Source organism: Paramormyrops kingsleyae, chromosome 12, assembly GCF_048594095.1.
Source record: "Paramormyrops kingsleyae isolate MSU_618 chromosome 12, PKINGS_0.4, whole genome shotgun sequence".
Taxonomy (NCBI): domain Eukaryota; kingdom Metazoa; phylum Chordata; class Actinopteri; order Osteoglossiformes; family Mormyridae; genus Paramormyrops; species Paramormyrops kingsleyae.
The window spans coordinates 23,162,877-23,182,573 of NC_132808.1; the positions used below are offsets into that span (position 1 = coordinate 23,162,877).

Here is a 19,697-nt window from a genome sequence, read left to right on the forward strand (position 1 = left end):
TGGTGAGATTTAACAAAATGGCCGAGGTGCCCCTGAGGAGAGGTTTGGGAACTGAAGCTGTGTTCATCTAACCATCCAAGTAGATTATGGCAACTTTCTGGACAACAGAACAAATTCTTACTAAATTTTATCGTGTTACTCTTAATTTTTATATACTACAGTCTTACATTGCACTTACTACCCAGATAAATAGCAGTAAGCATTTCTTTTGACTTTTGCACAGCACTGTATCGCAGATATTTTTTTTGTATCAGTCAGAATTACATACGTTGGGTTTTACGTAAATTGAGAGCCGCATGTATTCTCATGCCATTATTTCCAAATAAAGCCGCGTAATTAATCTTTTGGTTTTATTTAACTGAAGTTAATTTAACTGTAAGGTAATACCGGAGAGGAAAGAGCGAGGCGTTTGAAACAAGCCCCTGTTATTCTCATAAACTTTACAAAGGCAGCCTCTTGCAGCTCCTTTAAACTTCAGTGAGATGACGGTTGCTTAGCGACCCCGAAGCCAGGCTCACTTGATGCGTCCCTCATTAGTGCGGCGTGACAGAGCCGCGGAATGACTTTATGGGATGCGTACGCGGCTCGCTCTTCACCTTGTCATGACACAGGTAAGCCTTCATCAAACAGCGGACTCAGCCGGGAGGCCAGAGATGAGATGCCTTCTCGCCTTATTAAACTCTGCATTCGCCGTTTTGGGATGTAAGTGCTCTTACAGCGTGCGATTGCTGTAAAGGGTGTATGTGTGTGTACTTATGGAAGTAGAAGTGACTGGTGCTATTGAAAAACAGGCCAAATCCATTTATGCTCTTATGTATTATGGTGTATGGTGAAAAGAAAATCTTTTAATAACTGTAACAGCCCCGTATTAATCACAAATATGACCCCCCCCCCCCTTTTAATGGTTTCTTTACGTTACTGAACGTGTGGCTCAGGGGGCTAAGCCTCTGTTCTTGTGATCGGAAGGTTGCTGGTTCAAGCCCACCCTTGGTATGTCTTTGGGTCCTTGAGTAAGGCCCTCAGCTGGTGGGTGCCGCTATGGATGGTTGCCCTTGGCTGCCAAGCTTCCTCTCACCTGGGAGGATGATGGCAAAATTGCAGACGAAAAGAGAATTTCCCTACAGGGATCAATAGAGTGTCATTGTTACATGCTCAACAATGTTGCGGTATTTTCCTGCCTTTCCTTATTGTACTGCAGATGACATCAGCACGAACGATCATTACCTCTGAATTCCAAACCCCGCAGAGGGGTGGGATTATTTAACACTGTCAGTCGCTGACGAGTTTAACCCACTTTCCCGTTAAGTTCTCTCATGGTTCTCACCGAGTTTAACCAGGACGATTCCAGCTGCCGTCATCGCTTTCAAAGGCTCCTCTTTGTCACTGACCAGTGTGTGGTGAAGACGCGTCGCTGGCATCTATCGGGCACCCAGGCCGGATCCAGCCGGCCGCTGGGATAGCAGCACTCGTGCCTTGCGGATGGATAATCAGGGCTTCATAGGCGTGCTACGTCCCAGACCTAAACATCGACAGGAAGACCGCCCACTGCCACGACGGGAGGCACCTTCAACAGCAGTCAGCGTTAGAAGTAATTCTCATCATTTCGTTTTCACACCTCTGGGTATTAAGTATACTGAAAACAACCTGCTCTCCACCAGTTAAAGTCGCAGAACAATGGAGACGTAGCCATAAACAAGGCTCTTCTGAAGGCTGCACCGCTAACAGGAAACGCCGCATAGCCAGCTTCTCAAAGCAAGCAGTCGACCCAGTCACTAAACAGGAATTATATGAATAATTAAAAGGGAATAAATTACAGCGCTGTTATCCCCGGATGCTGCCCTAAACACCTAAAGTGATCACACATGCTTTCATGACATTCTCTATTGACTGCGGCCTTAATATTAAAAACTCAACAGCCCAATTCCAGCCAGCAATGTCTGTATCTATGCAAAGAGTGTAGGTTCCTCCTGTCCAGCTCTTATCGAGGGTACACAACCTGCTCTCACTCCCAGGGTTTCAGAGTATCGTTTGCTCTGCAAATTGGTTTGTTGGTCCAGTAAATAAATTAGAATGAGGGGAGCACGCTGGTGGTCTTGACTGATATCAGCCTGCCTCTGTCGTCGACTGACTGGAGTAAAATAGAGAATTAACACAGAAATCTCCACTTGTGTGCTCCGGTTGAGGTTCTGAAACGGTCTGGACTTGCCAGCAGTCTGTCCACACGTAAGATGGATGGCTCATTTAAAAAAAAAAAAAACTTCTAACCAAGGATGAACCTGTATATGGCTATGAGCTATTCTGTACTCTCGTATCTCCTGTGCCAGCTGCTGAGATGTCTATGTGCATCTACCGTTAAATAAGCACCGTGTCGTCCGCCAGCATGTGTGGATGGGTATTTTTGCCCTCATGCTAATTTGAACGTCTCTTAATTCTTCTGCTCATCCTAGTGCAGCGACTGTCTGTCGAAGGCAGCGATGAGGGCAGAGATCATGTTCCTCCATGCGCCCATGTCCAGCTGTCAGCCAGGCTGGGCGAGAGGGTGAAGGTTACAGGGTTTGTTTGTAAATCCAGGGAACCGACATTTCACAAGAAGCTGCGGAACTCCTGATCGTGACCAGCTGGTGATCTGAAATGTTTACAGAACTCCTGATCGTGAGCAGCCGGTGACCAGAAACGATTATAGATCCTCTGGTCATGACCAGCCGGTGACTGGAAGTGGTTACGGAACTTCTGTGGCCGCGGTTCTGACTAAAACCGCGTCATGCTTTTTTTGCTCCGTGACGCCAGCTTTGCATTTTAAACACCTGCTCTGTTGCAAATTTCGCACCCTATTCGTTTATGGTCATGGTCACCCGACAGCGAGCTGCACGAACGTGACACGTCCTGGAAGATGCCAGAAAATCACTGCAAATTGTCCTTGTGTGCCTCCCTGCTCGCCTCAACACAATGTGGAACGTAGTTCTACAAAGGAGACACGAGGGGGGACAGGAGGTTAAAGGACCTTATGTGTATTATCCGTAATATCAAAGGCAATTAAACGAATATTAACCTTGCCTTTTTTTTTTATTGAGTCGTGTGTATCGGCGGTCTGATAAATCTATTGCTGCAAGGTGAAGACAATTATGGCAGAGGGGGTTGGTGTGAAGGAAGATAATCAGAAACGGATTAGCAGCTACCCCCCCCCCCCCCAGAAACGCTGGATCTAACTTTGCTCCCGAATCCTATGGCTCCCTATGAGAAACACAGCAATGCCGCCCCCCTCTTTGCAAAGAGACTCATGTTGAAGGTGTATTTGTAGATCACACACCAGTCGACTTCCATTGCTCGCCAACATTGGGTACTGAACATACAGGCCAGTGACAGAGTAGAGTCCACTGTTACCAGTACATGTAATCAGCACTCCATCCCAGCAAAGCAACAGAGGGACCCGTTGAGATGCTGTCAGACCTCAGAAATGTGGACAGTCTTGTATTGTTAATGCAGACGCTCCTTGCGCGAGGGGATCCATGTTGTTGACTGCTTGCTGTACCCCTGTTCCTCTATGCTTGGGTAGAATCCTATTTTGGGAGCACGCTGGTGCCGTGATTTATATATGCAGCGAGCAATATGACAGACTTTAGCTGTTCTCTTAACAGGAAAAAAAAAAGTTTCTTTTGCACTCTGCCACCATGGCAACCCATCTTAGATTCAAAAAATAAAAAGGCAGACATCTTCATATCTTGTTCCTCTTTATTGTCCCTACCCATACCACCGACACACATTGTGTCGAGTCGAAGGCACTTTGCGGTCTACGTTCTGAGGTCGCAGACAGCTCAGGCCAGACCAAAAGGCTACAGATGCTGGCAGCTTAAGTGGCAATATAATTAATGGGACATAAGTTTTTTTTTGCCTGAGTTCGATTTACAGAAAGCCTTGCAGGAAACATTAACGGGAACTGTCGCTGTTCTCAGCCGAACATCCATCCATCAATTTATTTCCCATAATCGCTTATCCAAAGCAGAAAGACAGCAAGCTTGACGCTTATCCCAAGACAAACTATGGATGTCAGTCCATCACGGGGCACACACACAATAAGGACAACTGAGTGGTGCCATTTGACAGTCTATGAAGGGAGTGTAAGTAACCAAAGAGACATACATACAATCCACACCCTGAACCATGAAGATGAGAGGGCATGATGTTATCAAGTCAGCCATCATGGTTCCATTAGCTGTGTTTATCAGACAAAATAGATCTGGATAAAAAATGCAGGATATAATGGAAGGCCGAGGATATTTTTGGTCTGAACAGTCTGGAGAAAACAGCTGGAGAGCATAATAAGAAATGACCACATGGTCAAAGTATTGAAAAGATCTGGACGATGTAAGTGTGCGTGGGATCGTGGAATGAGTAAGGCAGAAGGCAGAAGATTTTAAAAACTCACAAACAGTAAGAGAAAAATGCCAGTGTGGGCAAAGGACAAAATCCAGAACCCATTTCAGAGAGGCACATGAAGAAACCGTGGGTCACACAAAGGACGATAGCCTGCCATTCTAAAGTAGTCCGGTTGGGCCTTTTGATGTGAAGTTTAGGGCTTTGCAGCTGGAATCTAGCAACTGTACACAGCGCTCCAACGTCGATGGCTCCTGCTGGACCTGTGTCATGGCCTGCATGAGGTCTTTGCATTGTGAAAGCAGATGGAGGAACATCTCTGATCTCTAGCCTGCTCACGACTTCCTCTTTACCAGCTGTCACTGGGAACAGACATCTGCTTGGAACGTTGTGGAACAATAAAAGTTATTCGAGTTGATCAAACCCAAGAGCTGGGGTAAGACACACAATTCTCATCTACAACCCACCCCAACCCTCCCGATATCCCAGTGACAGAAGGTTGGTATAACAACAGTGCGAGAAATGTCCTCAGAATGTGGTTAATATCATTGAATAAGGATCAAAGAAGGTCTGCAAGAGTCGATTTGACTGCAGGGCAATTGAGACGTCACACTGCAGGCACTAACAAGTCAATCTGACATGAGGATCAGCAGCTAATTGCTGCGATTATTTGCTCAGTAGGGATAATTGTTAGTTCCACTTGCGGAAACTTGGTGCTTCGTGCATTTAGGGGGGTATTATTGAAACGAAATGCCTCAGTTTGTCACCATACATCTGTCTCCAGAAAGGAAACATTCTTCCTTCTCATGAGCAGCTTAGCCACAGCTACTATCAATCTGGACCATTTTTCTGCTTGTATGATCTGCTATGCGCTTACATCATCTGGCAGAGACTGTAGATGACCCAGTGTCATTAAGCGGCCAGGGGTTTATGTTAAAACTGTCATATTAATAAATCATGCAAGAGGAAAGTTGGGTCATGCATGTGAGCTCTTGGCTTGAGTGCTTCAAAGTTTTGAGGAACACCAGGGGCTGTACTAACACGACAGCACAGTCCCGGACACGGCTGATGTGTCGACATCAGAAGATTACGAGCAAGAGGCACTGCGTCGTGTGTCACAATTTAAAATGCACGGAAGCCACCAGCTGCTTGTTGGACGCATGAACAAAGCCAGGGTCGCTGCATGCCGTGTGTCAACTTGTACCCGTTTGTACATCTGGATTATTTCAGGGTCAGATTCAATTTGCACTCAACAAGTACAACTCTGCAAGGAGTACTCTACAGGTGAAGTACTCCACTCAGTGCTAGAACTGGAGCACTCTGATGCATACTTCAACCACCAGTCATTTTTTATCTAGACCTGTTACTCTACAATTCCTATTCTGTCCTCCTTTTTACACCACAATGGGATCCATCATTATGCCTTGAGGTTTGTCGGACAAAATTCATCCATCCATTCATTCATCTTCTAATAGCCACTTATTGAGATTAGGGTCATAGGGGGTCTTGGAACCTAAAATTCTGTTAGGGAAGCCAGACTTTCCATGGTTCCTTCACACCATTGGTACTGACTGTAAATGCTTTAGGTATTACACTGTTATGGTGCTTTTCCACTGGCATACAGGGACCGACACATTTACAGTGCGGTTCCAGCTCGCTTCGGTTTTCCACTGCAAAAGGGTCGGCTCGGTAAAGGCGTTGTCAGGTTTGGAGAGCAACAGTGATGAAAAACTGAAAATAAGCTAATTTACTGTTGGTCTCGTTTTTGGCTCTGCTAGTAACCAGGGCTACGTCAGCGCGGTTGCAGTTTGGGTACGGCTCGCATACTTTACAATGGAAAACCGTCAGTTCACAGTATCGGTTGGGTACGGCTTGGTTCTTGGTGGCAGTGGAAAAGCCCCATAATTATTATGCCTAATCCCATATGGCACAGTGACTCTGTGGGGTGCACTGTTGATTTCCACCACTAGGGCTCGGGGTTTGAATCCCACCTCTGCTCTACGTGTGGTGTTTGCATATTCTCCCCAAGCATGTTGTGTGGCTCCAAAAGCAAGCAATGGGGATGATTTGGTGTCTCTAATTTGTCAGTAAGGTGTGACTGTGTCTATGGACTTGGCATCCTATCCAGGGTCTAACTCAACCTTTCTGAAATAGGCTCCATGGCTGCTCTCTTTGTTAAAAGATGGATAGATTACTTGGTCCATTAACGAAAGACAATCACTTTCAACAATATGCCACTTTGTTGACCTGTATCTATATGATAAAACCCTTTATTAGACATTCTGTTACAATCTGATTTTCAGATATAATTATCGTTATACAGACTTAAACAGGGAGCACCGTGTGTAAAATGTCACTCCTCTGAATGTAAGCATCTGTACACCGAGTTTCTCGCAAGTATGAAGCCCAAGTAGTTCTGTAAGAATAAAACACACATGAAATAGAAAAGCTACACTCACAAGCCCTAATGCACCGTTTTTCATCAGCTGACACAGGAAGGCACTGACACTTAGAAGTGCAATGAAGGCAATCTTTGGTACAAATCAAGTCCAGGCATCTAAGCAAAAGCCTAAGCTCCGGACTGTGAAATGCTCCTGATCTGCTTCCAACAAACCCTTGGGCGTCACTCTTCGCCAGGCACAAAAGCGATCCCCAAAATAGGATACTCGTTCATTTCAAAAAGCGGTAGCACAAGATGAATCATCCGCACATCAGAAGCGCGAGCGGAGATATACAGCACGCGGCCACCAGACGCACGACCGCTCGCACGATATACAGCGAACTTACGGCAGCCGACTGAGGGGCCTCGACCCCGCAGTCAGATCACCGGCAACACCGATCTCTAAAAATGCAGCGCCATTCTTTCGATCTTTGTACTCTTGTAATTTAAGGAGCCCATCGATCTTCTAACCGCTTGATCCCGGTTTGGGTTGCAGGGGGGCGGGAGTTCACGAAGCAAAGTGGTATTTTGCCCCAGGGTTCACCTTAGACGGACAACATAGAAATGGCTCTGACAATATGAATCGGACTTATTTGTTCAAAACGATTGATCGCATAGAAATCACACACCCGTACCCACTTGATTACAAAAAAAAGTAAGTCTATCATCAAACAGTGCCTGACTGCATTAATGTATATAAATTAAAAGACGGACGTATTATAGCATTATGTATTATGACCTCATACATTTGGTGTACTCATCTATTCATAAGTATTTTAATACACTGACCTCTAACAATAAAGAAAATGACAAAACTGCAACCATGGGGTCTATCTATGTGCGACAGACATTTGTGAGCCCGTAAAACTACGGTAGTTAAAAATGTTTAGAGTACACTAACTGGCAATCTCTACATTTCATTGACCATATATAAACTGCCTGTTCTCCATTCTGCTCCACCCTCACGAATGGACCAGTAACGCGGCATCACTGAAGAGCTCATCTCATTCGATTATGAGCAGAAGAGATACCCAATTCACTGTTTATAACAGGGGCGTCCACTAAAATGCCATCTGACGCCTGGCATCCGGGCGGCATAAATTATGAAAATCCTTATTGATTACCTTAAAAGGTATAGCCTATAGAATATGCTGATTACAAATACCTTTAAGTGCTCAAGAGCTATGCTCAGAGTAATTTGCATTATGTAATCACGCTTGTCTATTTTAAGTAAGTATCGATCCACAAGCCTATAAAAAATAGGCGAGTAAGACCCAAGTTAGCAAATAAGTAAGAAATACAGAAAAAGTAAAAACCATAACAAAAGCCAACTTTTTTTCCACCTCCCGTGGCCATAGTTTAAATACTAAAAAAAATATTTAATATTAAGTATACAACACAGATGATATTAATGTAATTGGCCCAATCGTCTTTCCAGTCTGGCAATAATTCTCAATAAATGTCATAATGTTTTCCTAAATATTACATAAATACAACTCAATCTTACACATTTTTCTCCTTCAGATCGAATAGTATACGAGAATATTTTATATACTGTAGTAATATATTAATAAATATATATATATATATTTGAATTTGAATAATTCAAGTTTACAAGTAGACCAATTTTCTCATGCTTTGTGGGGGCATTAATTTGTGTTCTTGCCTGCCTTGCATATTTCTGAAATTAAAACGTGACGGTTGTTCCACAATCTTAAAGTTTAATTGACTTTACCTGAGAAAGAAAAGAATTAGAAGTTAGTTTGAATCCGCGACTTGCATGCAGAATCAATGGTCTAGCGCCGGTGCAGAATTCGACAAGTTTAAATGCGCGTTTTATGAGTTATTTTAGGAGCATAGAGGCCCTTTTCTGCACCACGCAGTTTGCACCGTATGTTACCTCATCGCAAATTAACCCTCTTATTCAGAGAATGGACAATTTTCCTGAAGTCGTTTGCAACCGCCGATATGCATGCTTATATAACAGCGTGGATGGGGGAGTGGAGGTCATGAGGGTAATCGTTACCTTTAGGTTTGATTTCGGGAGTTGGTGCTGCAGAAAGAGCACGCTTTTCCTATCAATAATTAATCCAGTTCTGGAGCAGCGGGAAAGGGGGAGAGAGCGTGCGGCTCATGAGATCCTGGTTTTGAAGAGCGATCATCGGCGAATCATGTCACAACCTGACAGCACTTCGAGAAGGGCTGATGAGGAGGACAAAGGAGGATGAAGGAGGGAGAGGGAACGGGAGAGGTAGAGGAGGAATATAATGAAGTTGAGTGGGAAAGGACTGTGTACCATCGTCTCCAACAGCCTCCTCTTCATCTGTGCCATGAGCTCGGTTGCCGTCGGATTCAAATGCTTCTCGCTGGGCTCCAAAGTAAAAGTGCATTTCCACCTGGGTACGGCGGCCGGGGCTTTTTATTCGGGGATACTTGTCGGGCTGGGGCAGGTACTGCTCGGGTTCGCCCTGGTTTGTTGCAAAGGGAAGCCCGGGATTCGGAATTTCTTCCTTGTGGGAATCCTGGTGTTCATGCTGGGAGTTCTTACTGCCTTCTCCGGTGCCGTGGTGGACGGCGACACCGTGTCGCTGGTGGATCGGAAATATTCCCACTATTGCGTGGAGTCGCTGGAATTAAATCCCATCTGCGCACAGCTGAAGGATTATCAGAGAGGTCTGGTTATATCAACTATCCTTAACACTTTGGAGTGTCTACTAGGTCTCCTGAACCTGGTGATCATTAAGAGATATCAGGCGGCGCAGTTTTACAGAAGGAGATTAACGCAGCGGCAGAGCGTGGGGGCTATCCTTTTCAATGAGGAGCAAGACTTCACCGTGTCGGAAATACAGCCGGTTTCTTACATTAACCTGGGGGTATTTCACGTGTTCGACGAGGCGGGTGTGGAAGTACAATGTGGAGGTCACCCCTCAATCGAGCTCCCGGGGTACTCGCCCATGGATCCAGAACTAAACCAGTCCTATCCATTTTCTTACCCTCTTCCAAACGAACTACCGCCAGCATATGAAGACATTTTTCCCGGAGAAGCGAGTAACAAATAACCACTCTGAGAGAGAGCGAGAGAGAGAGAGAAAAAAAACTTTAGACATGGGATGTAAAACCTGCAGTGACAATCAATCCCCTCCAATCTGGACTAAGTCATGCTATAAAATTGTTGGGACAATTGTGTTACAAGATCTATTCTAGAACTCATTATTAATCATAACCAAAAAACAAAGCATACATACATTTACATAACTTTTAAAGTGGTTTCTTTCCGCAGCAATGTGTATTAGTTTACCAAAATCTGTCAACCAAACGATCTTATTTCAATGGGAATGAAATAGATCAAGAAACCTAGTCACACGTGGTAAATACTGAAGCGACGTTGTGATCTGCGTTTACACTCTATTCACATTACATCTCATTCAAGGTTTGTTACTGTATGGTTTACCCTACATAGTGCATCCGTTTAAAATATGAATAAAATGTGTGCTACTCCTTGATGTTACTAAAGCATATAGCCTACCTGTAAATTCTGCAATAGCATATTAGATTGTCACATTTTTTTTTTATCATAGTAGGTAGGTCAGAATGTTTTATAGTGTCCGTCATACCCGTTTCAAAAGGACAAAAAAGAGTGAGCAGAATTGCCTTCAGAACTTTTCAGCACTCAGAAAGTACAATTAAGTCACGTGAGTGATTTAAACAGAAGCACAAAGCGCTGGATTATTTAAAAAAGTACGTTTTTGTTATAAAAGTCGTGACGTTGATGTACGCAATGCAAATGAACGGGGCTCCCGTCTCAGATAAAAGCTACACCCCTTTTTCTGCACAATATAGCTGGATGGATTTTTGTATGGGTTCAGTATATCCGAGCTGGTTCTGTTCTGTTATCCATTCCCCCCCCCCAAGGTGATGGTAGCAGTATGGGGATTTACTTCATATTGGCAGCTACTTTTTCGCCTCTGTAATATACTGCAAGTGTTTTCGGATTGACGTATAGCGACACTAATGTCGAGGACTAAGTTTTTGTTATTCAATTTAAGACGGAAAAAGGAGCAGGCAAAAGACGTTAAATACAGACATCTACCGGGCGAGCATTGCATGTATAGTGAAATTATGTTGGAGCTTGATTTACATTTAACATCTGTGCACCATATTTACCTAAATTCTTAATTTAATTATATTATGATTGCCCTGATCAACATATATGTATGTGCAACCAAACAGAAAAGCTTATTAGAGGTTAATTTGCATCGGGAAGGCAGAAGTAGATACAGGAAGGTTAAACCACCGAAAAGACCCATCGCAAATATGATTTAACATGCCGCTATAGCTACAGAAGTATATATCATAACAGTGGAGATTCCTTTGCAACACGTGCCTTGTCATTATGGTACAGAGAGAACACTGGAAGTGTTTCACGTGTAGTTTAAACACATTTGTATTGGTTTGATCTCCATCTTAATAAGATAGCATCCTCGCATTTGGGGGTGCGGTCATTGGTGAGATGAACTGAATATTATAATAAAAGACACCGCACTTATAAAAGGTTTTAAAAAGCAGTCACAAATGCTAAGGACCACAAGTATACAAAAGATTCGAAAATCCCATAATGAGCACAAAAAGTGTGTGATTAAGTTTCCTGTTGTGGCATGAATCTGTGCTTTTTAGCACAAAGGGCCCGAGGTCTTCAAACGAAGTCAGGAAAAACAATAAACAAGGTTGCAACGTAGCAGAAGAGAATAAATGCTTGATTCGTTCTTTTTAGAGACAGATCCCCCTCCGGTAATTTCACTGATGTATAATTTAGCTAATGCCATGTAATTCACTTTTTTTTCTGTCTTCACCCACTGCTCTTTGCAATTACTGAAGTGACCAGAACGAAATTGTATTGGACTGTTTTAAATTTATTTTTAGAGGGATATTCCAGCAGCTTTTCAGAATGATAATTAAATTCTCTCTGAATCATAAGCTTGAGACTGACTTCCTGTGCATCTTACCAATCAGAATACTAGGGCACCAGTTTTGAGCATCTCTTAGTCTAACTAGCCACGCCAAACTGCAGGGAGTAGATACACAAGGAAGATCACTTAATGACTGTAAAACATGATGGAGGACTATAAAATCTACCTGCTCGCTAACGTAGATCTTCTGCATTATTATCCTTGCATCCCACTGTTGACGAGAGATCTTCCTCGACGGAGGTGCACGAAACAGATATCTGGGGGATGAACGTCAGGCGAGATCCCGATTTGGTTCGGTATAACTTTCAGGTAGGCATTCTTCGGGGTGGGGGGGGGGGAGGTGTATAATTTCTTAAATCGCAGACCAAGCCCGGCAGAGTCACACAGTGCAGACATTGGTGGCTCAGCGCTCAGGCTTCCAGCCTCGCACAGGAGGTAATCCTCTTAAGCCACCGATGCCACCCGCGCCTGGGTGTCCGACCCTAACAGTACTGCAGAGCTTTCCCACCAAAAACCATCAGCCGAGCTGATCCTGTGTCTCTCAGGTTGCTGTTGTGCTGTGGGTTTTTAAAAAAAGAGCTTTTCTCATTGGCCTGACACCAGATATTGTCTGAAAGGCAGCCGGATATTCTAGAAGGAAAGCTGTAGCACAGGCCACCAAGTGTCCCCATCTTCAAAAACTCACCTACAGGTCCTCCACTGTTTCTGAAGTGAAGAAAGAAAAGAGGGGCATCTGGTTATTTTACAAACATATGAACAACGTGGTACGTAAACTGGAATTACTTTATGTCTGTGAACTCACAAATTAATCAAATTGTTGATTCACAACTTCAGACATGTTACTCAGGCTCTAGTATTTTCTGCCAAGTTTAAGAAAACTACAACATTTACAACTTGAGATTTTTAAATTGTGTTTTTTTTTTTGCTTTTTTTTTATTATTCAGGGTATGGTTCGAGTTTAATGGTGTTCTTCATTTGTCCTATTTCTATATTGCTGCTTTACAGTGCTGTGGTACAGACAAAACAAGACAGACGTTTTGGGCCTGATGTTTTAATTAAACCACTTCCATAAGGTCAGGACGAAAGTACATCATTCTGACCAGATAAAAACACAGAGCTCAGCATCAATCTGAGGCCACGATGAAACAAACAATTTTAATTATAAAGATTAGAAAACTTCCCCCTGGGGATATGGGGTGGTTATTCGATGGAAGAACTGTTTGTTTGTTTCGGCTATTCATCTGTGATGAGCTTCCACTACGTGATCTTCACACCGTGAGTCCATGAATGGATCTCCGTTGTGACTGCACACTTATATCAAAAGATCCTCTGCTTGAGACATGAGATCACTTTGGTGTAAGCATGGGAAGCCTGTAAGTTAAAGGTGGGGTAGGCAGGACTGTTTGTGGTGCAGATTTCATCTGGTTAAGTGAGTACCCAGTTGGTTACAAGTTAAAGTTCTTGAAGGGGCTTGTCCCGGGTTACTTGCTGAATTGCAGGGTTGGGACTATTCTGGAATACATTCATCAATTCCAATCCAAATCAGGAAATGGGCCTGGAGTTGTAATTAAAATTTCCCTGAAATTTCATTCCAATTCTGGTCCACATAATTTTTTCCCAAACCCAACTCCAGTTCTACTTCCCGATTTGGATTGGAGTTGATGAATGCAGGCCCCAACCTCGTTGCCTTGTGCCTATTGTTTCTAAGATAGGTTCCAGACCCCCAACCCTATATAAGACAAACAGTATATAAGATGAATGACTGTGTCAGGGGGTGGCATGGTGGTGTGGTGGTTAACACTGTTATCTCACACCTCTGGGACCTGGGTTCAAGTCCCCACACTAGCTCCATGGGTGTGCCACACAAAATGTTCTCCCAGTGTCATCATGGGGGTCCCTAAAGGTACTCCGGACCCCCTCTACACTCCAAATTCATGCTGAGGTTAATCAGAATGACCAAATTGCCTTATGTATGAATGGTGTGTGAGTGTGTCCTGCGATGGGTTGGTACCCTATCCTGTTGTTTCCTGCCTTGTGTGCATAGGCTCTGGACCCTGAATTACCCTGAAAAGGACAAGCAGTCACAGAAAATGGATGAGCTTCAGCTAAGCGATGTAGTAGGATGGGATGTTATATGATGTTATAAAATGTATTACATAGCCAATACTCTGGTTATAACATGTATTACATAGGATACCAGGATTCCATACTTATCATATACGTTACTGTGGGATGTTTATCATGAAAAAGAACATTTTGTTAGTAGCCTTGGAGAAGGGCGTCTAATGCAGCCAAATAAATAACAATCATGAATAATTGATAGAAGTTGCCTGTTCCTGACACCTGTTGAGGGATGAGTCTGCGTTAACCCAAGGCCCACAGAGATGCACCAGAGTGGAGTGTATTTAGAATGCAATAGCTCCCCTGACCCTTTCTGGCTTAAAGCCCCACAGATGCAAATCGCACGTCTAAACCCATGCATTCGAAAGTAAATCTTGGCTCGTTTGCAGTCCGGCGAAGAGCGGGGGGGATTTGCGTGTCTCTTTACTTTGTCTCGCTTTGAGCTCATTGGTTTTCAGGGCAGATTTTTGGGTATTTTCTCACAATGGCCAACACAATGACCGCCAGACTTTGCATCTCAGAATGTGTGTCTCTGTGTGTATGTGTGCGTGCGTGCAAGCAATGAGGGTATAAACGTTTAAATTCTGAGGTTCCTTGAGTTAATCACCACAAACGCCGCTTTAGACAAGCTCTGGAAGTCTCTGTTATGGAAGTCTGGGGCAACGGTGTGGGGATGGGAGAAATATTCACAATCTAATCCTATTGAGTGTCGCCAAGCAAATGTGAGAAGAAATTAAATTCCAGGCAAAAGCTACTAAGGTAGTGACCTTAATATTTTGGGCAGAGTGGTGGCTCTGGATCTGTGCCAGCAATTGGAAGGTTGCTGGTTCGAATCCCGTGAAAGCCAGGAGTGATTCTACTTCGCTGGTCCCTTCAACTGCAATTGCTTCATCCTGGATATAATGTTAATCTACATTCAGCCCTGCAAGCAAGTCCTCCAATTTACAGGGATATTTGGGGGTTGGTGGTAGGATTGGCACTCCAGCCACCGGGAAAAACCTTACACTGGTCCATTCGATCATCCCTTAGGTGGATTGTTGTGTGGTGGGTGCCGCAACGCACTGTAATCAGCAGGGTTGGGGCCATTCTGGAATGCATTCATCAATTCCAATCTAAATCAGGAAATGGAACTGGAGTTGGGATCTGAAAAAAACTATGGGTAACAGAATTGGAAATGAATTTGAATTTCAGGGAGATTTAAATTCCAGCTCCAGTTCTATTCCCTGATTTGGATTGGAATTGATGAATGCATTCCGGAATGGCCCCAACCCTAGTAATCAGCACATGCTCCTTACCTTAATACTGTCAGGTTTGTTGTATTTGTTAGCAATAGGGAAAAATACATATTGTCTTTCAGGATTCTCTGCTCCCGACCTCCTGTTTTGCAACAATAACAGGTGTTGATTACCGCGGAGAGATGAGGACACTGCGAAATCAGGCCTGCAGGAAATTAGTCTGAGAATGGGCCACCCTCTTGCAGTATTGCCCTCACCTGATTTATTGTACATCTCTCATATCTTCTGTCCTTCTCCAATGCTTTTGTGATGAGTGGAAATCTCGGGTGTTTATTGCTCTGCCCCGCATTTTACAATTTATTTCTTGTTGACCGTGCGTTTGCTGGTGCGGTCGGCTGTATGCCGTGGGTTTGCAGAGAGGCTGTGTCTCTTCAGACCCTCGTTCACACGGACAAAACGACTTTGCAAGACATTTCCTGCTGCTGTGTACAACTGAGACCTTGGGAGATGTATGGCATACAACGGTGATTCTACCACTGGGACTAAGGGATCCCACTGAGCTGAATAAAAGATCAGCCACTTGTCACCAGTTGTTTCTGTGAGAAATAAACCAAAATGGCTGGCTCTTTTCGTACTTAAGCATTTTAGTTTTTTATTTTTGGGGGTTATTGGTTCTGCATCCCTGAGATGGAGTGTGGGGGGGGGGGAGATCATCCAGGGTTTCCTCTGCCTTGTGTCCCCTCTATGTTAAATCTCTGGGCTCACTTTGGTCCTGCACTGGATAAGTAGTTGAAAGATACATGGTTAGTAGAGCTCTCAATGCCGCTCGATATGCCGTCGTGCGAGTTGTCCCATGGCTTATCAACAGTCACGACGCAAGATTTCAAAGTCATTTCTCTGGCATATAAAGTGCAAGGACAGCAGAGTGATGTAACGACTAACAGAACTGAAATCCAGAGAGTTACAAAAAGATGCAAAAGAAGAAAAAAAAAAAAACCCGACATGACTCTCAAGTGAAGTGCAGTTTGTGTTTGGTAGATTAGCAGAGGTGAGAGACATATGGGTAATTCTCATGGTCTGGAGATACCAGCCTGGTTCTGTATTTGCAGCCAAAGGCACAGGAGAGGTTTTGATACGGGGGGGGCACAACTTAATTTATTAGAGGGATGAATGAAGCCAAATTAAATACTGGAGGGGGTTACACGTCCCCCATCCCCCCATTTGTATGTCCTTGCTCGCATTACCTTCAAACGATCTGTGTTTTATTGACAAAATTCTGTCATTTTTTAACCCGTCTTATCATTTTAATACGTTATGACCCCCTCCAGAGTAAACTGCCTGCCATGCGGCCTGAACATGATATTCATCTTGCAATCAATAGCTTCTGCCATTTTATTGCCATAGTTAGTAATTGTTTGAAATTGGCTGGCAGGAGGCAAAAAGAGACAAAAATAACAGATTAAAAATCAGAGCTAATTTGCCTTTTTTTTCGATATGCCGTACCTCCCCAGCGCTGAGTTAGGTGTATTCTAATGAACAGGGGCGGTTCTCGTCACGATCAGCTTCTCAGAAGCAGAAGATAAACATTCTGCAAATATTTAGATGTATTACCTTGGGAAAATGGCAAACATGGGCTGCAGAATATTTTAAATAAAAATTTCAGAGCGCTTTCTCTTTCAATTATTTGGAAACTAAGCCATTATTGCCCGAGGGACACTTGGTTTCATGAAGTCAGTTGACACAAGACAACCTGATTCAAAGAAATGGTAAATAACAAAAGCATAATATGGGTGACTGCTCAATTAAATTTATCAGAGTAATACACAGGAATACACTGGTGCTTCCTTCAGCAAGAAACTATGGTGTGTATGAACCTGCTCTATCCAGCCTCGTCTTTGCTTTAATGCTTCTGTTATCTCTGGAGGAAGAATAAAACAGGATATGTAACCTCCTTGCTTAGAAATGTGGCAAGTAATGAGAACCACAGTCAGGGTCCATTAAAAAAACAATAATGCCAAGAGAAAGGCAATGCGAGTCAATGAAATGAGCCACGGATGTTTCAGATAGGAAGTTGACAAAGACAGTACTGAAGACTATAGGACATAATGTTCAGCTTACAGATATCTATTGTGTGGCATTTTTCTTGGTGAAATAGAATTGTTCCTGCTTCACCGGTGTAACACAGAGGAAGCACTTTCTGCTACCTTAGCATGTGGTGTAATCAGGGCCGTAGCTAGAAATTCTGGGCCCCCTGATAAAATGTCACCTTGGGTCCTCTGCTTGGGTTGGCGCTTTCAGGGCCCCTGTAAAGTGCTGGGCCCCCTGAATCTGCCAGGGTATCCATGCCTCTGTAACACCCCTGGGTGTGACATTTAGATCCTGACATATTTTCATGAATCGTAGGTTTAGACTCGTCGTTGGATCATCGCCTCAATTTTTTTCTTGTTCTGGTTGATGTTTTGTTCTGATTCCATGAAGCAAATGTGTTCCTCGTATTTCTTTTGGATCTGCTCTCCCATATCAGAAAGTGGAAGTTCTCAACAGTCTGTTGAAGTCACCTCTTCTTTAGAATCTGGATGACTGCTGCTTTCGTACCTCAGTTTTCCCTAGCAGAGTGTACGGAGCCCCCCCTCATACCAAAGTGTTAATTTCATTTGCTGGAGATCTACATCAATCAGCATTAATTAGCTACATCAGTTAAATATTTTGAAATGAAAAACACAGTCCAGGCAGGCTCCTTATTTCATGAGTTTATATTTGCACAATGGCCAATGAAAATAATATCAGAAGTGTTTGTACGAAATGTAGTAGTGATGTAATCGGCATCATTTTATGATACGTGTTGGTTGGTAATGCTGGATCCTTAGTTCAGCACGCTGTTCTCTGTCATTAAGTATAGCTTTCACTTTTATAGAATGAAACGACTAAGCCTGGAATTGGTGCCACCAATTTAGGCCACTAATTAAGGTATTGCTGAGCTGCTATGCTATGGCAATTCTTAGTGCAGTCTTTTCTAAACTAATCTACAATTAAAAACAAAGTGATTATTATTATTTTTTTAATTCATTTTTTATTGATATGTATCCAAATACACTTCAAATTATGCATATCAATTATTCACATTTACATATAGCAAGAGTGAAAGAGAAAAAAAACATGCATAAAACTATATACAAAAAGGGAGTAATCAATAAGATACCACCTAATGAAATATAAAAATAAGGTCAGGCCTGTTAGATTTTACATATTTAACCCATTTATCCCAATTTAAGGTAAATTGTTCCAATGTCTGATTAACCAGAGCTGTTATCTTTTCCATTTTATAAATGTCCATTGTAATGTCCGTCCACATGTTTAATGTTGGGCTTTCCTGTGATAACCATTTCTTGGTAATAGATTTCTTAGCAGCTGCCAACAATATATTCATTAAATATTTATCTCGCTTCAACCACTCTTGATCAATACATTCAAAATATATTGTTTTGCTTTCTAGCGGTATATCACACATAAAAATGTTTTGTAGAGCATTGTGGATTACTTTCCAATATTCTTTTATGAGAGGGCAGTCCCAAAAAATATGGCAATGGTGAGCTTTTTGATACGCACAATTTCTCCAACAGGATTGTAACTAGTTTTGTTATTTCCTAGTGAATTTAAAATTGAAAGCTAAAGGACTTGAGTTATAATCAGGGGTGCACGTAACTGGTAGGCAAGTACGCATTCACCTTTAAGAACGATACAGTACGTGCGACAATCGATTGTTTGTAAAAGCGCAAATGTGTACTTATTTTATGTGCATTTGCGCTGCTATGAAAACAAAATATAATGTATTTTAATCTTTATATGCTAACTAGATTTCATTTGCGGTATATAGGTTAAAATGCAAGGTATTTTCTTGTCATAGCAGAGCAAATTCACTCAAACTCCATTCACTCACACGTCATTCACTCCTTCAGATAGTTTGGCAACTCCGATTAGCCTCGGCGTGTTTTTGGACTGTGGGGGGACACCGGGGTACCTGGAGAAAACCCCACGACGACACGGGGAGAACATGCAAACTCCACACACACGGAACCTTGGAGGAGTGCTGATATCATACATTCCTTATTAAGAATGCATGGGCATATTTAAGAGTGATTTAGGAAAAATTATTTTATTTCTTTTTCTGAGCATGTGTAGGACTTTACTAAAGAGCACAAAGTACTACAAGTTTGTTTTGCCAGAGAATACAGACTGTAGCAAGTTTTGACATATTTAGACTGGGTCCTGCTCGCTCTTCAATATGGAAAATGATATCAAGCTGAGTGTAGTCCCAGTATGCTGGCTGACTTCTGCTGGGCCCTTCGAAGGGATGGTCCTGAGGCCAAGTACAGCCGAAACTCATGCATTTCTACCTGACTTTGAAGATGAGTCACCTCCACCATGCACTCATGCTGTAAACATACGTATAGCATAAGGTTTAATTGCGTGTCCCTCAAAATCCTTGCGTGAAAGGCAAATTCTAATTAGATATTTGAATTCAGCACAAACAAAACTGTGGGATTCACCTATTTTGATTTATGT

At 43.0% G+C, this 19,697-nt stretch overlaps 1 protein-coding gene across 1 annotated transcript; it reads left to right on the forward strand.

Moving 5' to 3' along the window:
• Window positions 1–8,838: 8,838 nt before the first annotated feature.
• On the forward strand, window positions 8,839–11,785 carry LOC140593526 (transmembrane protein 271). The gene has a single exon (XM_072718451.1). The coding sequence runs from the start codon at window positions 9,079–9,081 to the stop codon at window positions 9,868–9,870; it is 792 nt and encodes a 263-aa protein (XP_072574552.1). The 5' UTR covers window positions 8,839–9,078; the 3' UTR covers window positions 9,871–11,785.
• Window positions 11,786–19,697: the final 7,912 nt, after the last annotated feature.